General features: G+C 35.8%; 1 protein-coding gene across 1 annotated transcript in view; it reads left to right on the top strand.

Moving 5' to 3' along the window:
- Nucleotides 1-1,165: 1,165 nt before the first annotated feature.
- The window catches only part of LOC117112542 (protein CIP2A homolog), a gene marked incomplete at its 5' end in the record, with an annotated part of 27,355 nt that continues 24,298 nt past the window's right edge, over nucleotides 1,166-4,222 (top strand). The window contains 2 exons of the mRNA XM_033255622.1: nucleotides 1,166-1,284; nucleotides 1,709-1,910. Of these exons, the coding sequence (XP_033111513.1) occupies nucleotides 1,166-1,284; nucleotides 1,709-1,910 (321 nt within the window). The remainder of the gene's footprint in view (nucleotides 1,285-1,708; nucleotides 1,911-4,222) is intronic.

The following is a 4,222-nucleotide window of genomic DNA, read 5'->3' as shown; positions in this document are numbered from 1 at the left end:
ACTTGTCTTGATGTCCAGACATCTTATGTCGTCCAACTCAACTAATCATGATGGCTGTGCGCCCATAGTATTTAAATATGTCTGGTAGTTACAGACTAGACCAGTGCGAATTTATATTGTAAACAGACCATGTGACAGGCCCAGGCGGATGGCGACTAACAAGTACCATATCGTGTGAAAATATATACCTGCTGTACGTCTAGTGTAGATCTGGTTAGCATGTTAACAATTAAGGATCCATTTTCAATCTTTACTGCAGCAAATAACAAATTTATATTGAGTAGGCCTATAATACTTTTCTTTATAAATCGGGAGGCACAAATTTAGTCAGGACATGTCAACAAATATTGTTGATGAAATGATGAAACTTGTCACCAATACCGTAGCTTATTCTAAAAGTGCTTTTCCACGGATAAGTGGTCCCTAATTCTTGTCCGACACTAAAAAAACTTGTCCTTGGCGTCAGGCAAGTGGGTTTGCTCATGTCAGATCTGTCGTGTAAATCAAAGAAGCACATGATTACCAAGATAATTTCTAAAATTTCAGTATTATGCCGCTCAAAATACAAAAGATGGGTTTTATTCCATTCCATTCCAGTCTTCTTCCAAACATCTGCTTCCCTACAACACGGGCATTCTGCGATCGTTCATAGTAGGCATTAGCTAACTTCAACGTTATATTTTTGTCTTTCTGGTTTGAATAAAAAAAACCACTTGGCATATGTTCGGCCATTGCAAGCTTTTTACAGGCAAATGATGTACTGAGTTGGTAAGCATCAGGGGTGGTCAACAAAGGAGTTACAGCCATGGTTACAGCACGCACGCAGAGATCGTACGCGGTAGATACCCTACGTGATGCTATTTGTACGATCTTTTGTTACTTTTTTCACCATGATGAAATCAGATAATGGCCTATAACATCAAAAAAATTTAATTAGGTTTATTCTATTATTAATGGCATATCAAAAATCCCTTCCAGAAAAAAAGTCATTTTGCTAGTTCCCTTTTAAATAATTTAAGTTTTCACTGTCTCTTAAATACAAAAAAAAATCCTATTTATAGAATGATCGGTATCATTCTATTTGATTTAACCTACATGAGTTTCATATGAAATGATAAGAGGTAATGAATAAACATTCATATAAACCTTTTTTTTTCCTTTTTAGAATCAACTGTTTGTACCATTCCTTGCCTACTCCCTTACATCCAGCAAACGAGAGAGAATCCAAATGTCACTGCAGCTACTCAGTATATCAATTAGCTTAGCAGAGTTTCCATTAACTCTGTAGGTTAATGTGTTTTCTTTTTTTGTATATTTCTGTGTGTGAAAAGAAATAAGATAGGTGTGCTGAATTTTTATTGTTGTTGCTGCTGCTGCTGTTGCTGCTACTGCCATTGTTACCACTGCTAATGCCTTTGTTGCTACCGCTATTGGTGTAGCTGCCACCGCTGATGTCGCTACTGTTATTATTGTTTTATGTCTCCCCATCATTTAAAAAAAAATATATATATTTAAAAATATATAAAATATAAATGTGTTATTTTTATAATAATAGTCATACCGTATGTTATTACTTTTAAATAACTTTATTATATATAATTCTATGATGAGTATTTAAATATTTTAATCAAAAAATATGACAAAATATGTCTTAATTAACACCTACATTTCATTTTATGTGAAGTTTATTTTTATTTTTACTTTACAGTCTCGGTGAGAATATCACAGCTAATAATTCATTAAAGTGTGAAGAAATTGAAGCGTTACGGCACCCAATAGAGTATAGGCAGTCAGTATCACTACCCAGGCTCAACTGTACATCATCGGGCAACAGACAACACTGGCAACCACCTCAAACCTCTGAGAAGCAAGTGGAAACATTGATAGAAAAAATGAAAACTGGAATGGATGTAAGCTTACTTAATATATTAATGCTATTTGTAGTGGGTACCTGGTAGGTTCAAACATAACCATGCGCTGATTACAGCTGCAAAATTATGGGGCATGAGTGTTGTGTTCCATGTGCTTGATCCAGTGACTGGGGGTAATAATGTAAAGCGCATAGAGGTTAGTCTACAATGCACTATATAAGTCGACATTATTATTATTATAATAATAATAGATATTAAAAGGCATGAAGTGCTTATAGACGTGGATCAACTCTCTCAAAAACTTCCTTCTCCCCAAAGTGTCACTTCATCTCATGTCTGATCTGTCAGCTGCCTAAAGGTGCACTTTCATCTGTCAACATGAACAGTGGTCAGATGGCCCAGTACATGGGGGTAACCTACTCTTCTCGAAGGAGATATATTGGAATTTTTAAAGTGCACACCAGCCAATTGTGTACACTGAGCTCTTAACCAAGAAGGCATGAGGATGCTAGTGGATTTTGCACAGGCTGGTGACAAGTAAACTACCTACTACCTCTGTGGTCACCTTAGATTTGAAATATTTTTAGCTGAGATATTGGCTAAACTAATCATACTACTGTATATACTTTTTTTTTTTTTTCCCCTCTTTCAACACAGATCTCAGTTGTTCAGTTCCACTATTTCTATTGTAAACATTAGCTGAATAATAACAAGTAACTAATCAACTTCATGCTGCTGATGTGATGTTCTTAGGATTAGGCACTTTTTTTGTTTATTGTTCTTTAGAACATTGTGCTTTTGTCCCTCGCCTCCACGTCTCTTCAAGGTCAACATGAGCTTCTAGGACATTTCATGTCAAATCATCCAAAAAAATGAAAAGTTTTAACCCGACCAACTCTGATTTTGATAAAAATTGTTGTACATGTTGGGTTTGGCATCAAACGATTTTGCTAAAATTTGAGGTTTGGACGTTTGATCTTAAACCCAACATATATACTAATTTTCATCAAAATTGGAGTCGGTTGGGTTAAACCCATTGGGTGATTTGATATGGAATAACCCTTCTGCGCATGTTCACAAATACTTCATTTCTACTTCCACTTTCCGTACTTTATCTCATTCATTCCAAGAAGTTCTGTTCTTTGGATTAAACTTACACCATGTTTTTTCTGCTTCTTATACAATTCAACTCTTTAAACATAATATCTATCAGTGTTGTCCCAGGCCCTTGAAGCGTCACGGTACCGTGACGCTTGGGGACTTCGTCACGGTGCACCGTGACGCTCCCAAGCTGGCTGTGATGCTTGATGCCTCTTCCTTGACGCTTTGAAATATCGTCAATAAAATAATTCAAAATAAGTTTGAAGCTAAAATTTAGGCCTTAGGCCTAGGCCTAAACTAGGTCGGCCCAAAATTGCCATCCTGTTGCAATTCTGGCTATAATAGTAGTACAGTACATGGTCACTAATTTCACAAAAAAATTTTGGTAAAAAATGGAAATCCATAGTTATTTCAAAAATCTTAAAAAGTATTTTGATGTCTGACAGTGCCATTTTCGGGAATCTAGGTCAATATTATAAAAACTATATCATAAAATAAATTATTAACCCTGCTCAGTACATTTCAGAAAATTCTTGTTTTTGAATTAAATTGCTATTTGGATAATTTCACTAGATGGAAGCTATGATTTGTTAGGAAATTTTTCAAATTTGGAATGTTTTAAACGTGCATTTAGTTTTCCTAATTTTTATAATTTACCAATTGAGCTCCGGAACTGCAAAATATAAAATACATTTAAACTTACACAGGGCCAGCGGAACGTTTTTCAAAGTGGGGGGGACCCCACTTATAAGCAGGCGCGTAACAGGGGTCTTGCGTCGGGGGGTGGGGGGGGGGGCAAAGGTAATACTTTTCCCGGTTAGTAATTTATGACTTGGTGTGATAACTCCCAACCCCCATATAGAAAACAACACGGCATAGGGCTTATTTTATTATTAATGTAGGCCACACACGTGTGTTTGAAACTAAATATAAGCATTTTCATCGTGGTTTTATTTATTACAATCATAGGCCTATTCTTTCACCATCATTACACATTGAGGCCCTTCTTTTAGGTAAAACGATCTATCTTGAATTTCTTTCTTGAGTTTGGGACTATGTGTTATAACTTCGAAGGTAAAGGAGAGTAAGCACAAGCTTCAACATTAAAAAATGCGCGCGAAGAATTTTTGTTTTTTTAATTCTAATTTCGTCGGAATTAATCAAAACTCCCTAGAATGTGCTATTTTTAGAGGAAATTGGCCTACCTCAACAAGAAATGCTCTTATGTTATATATGGCCACACTCGTTTT

The sequence above is a fragment of the Anneissia japonica genome, unplaced genomic scaffold, assembly GCF_011630105.1.
Source record: "Anneissia japonica isolate Jap-2015-1 unplaced genomic scaffold, ASM1163010v1 scaffold4002_len83174_cov231, whole genome shotgun sequence".
In the NCBI taxonomy this organism is placed as follows: domain Eukaryota; kingdom Metazoa; phylum Echinodermata; class Crinoidea; order Comatulida; family Comatulidae; genus Anneissia; species Anneissia japonica.
This window is presented reverse-complemented; position numbering and strand designations above follow the sequence as displayed.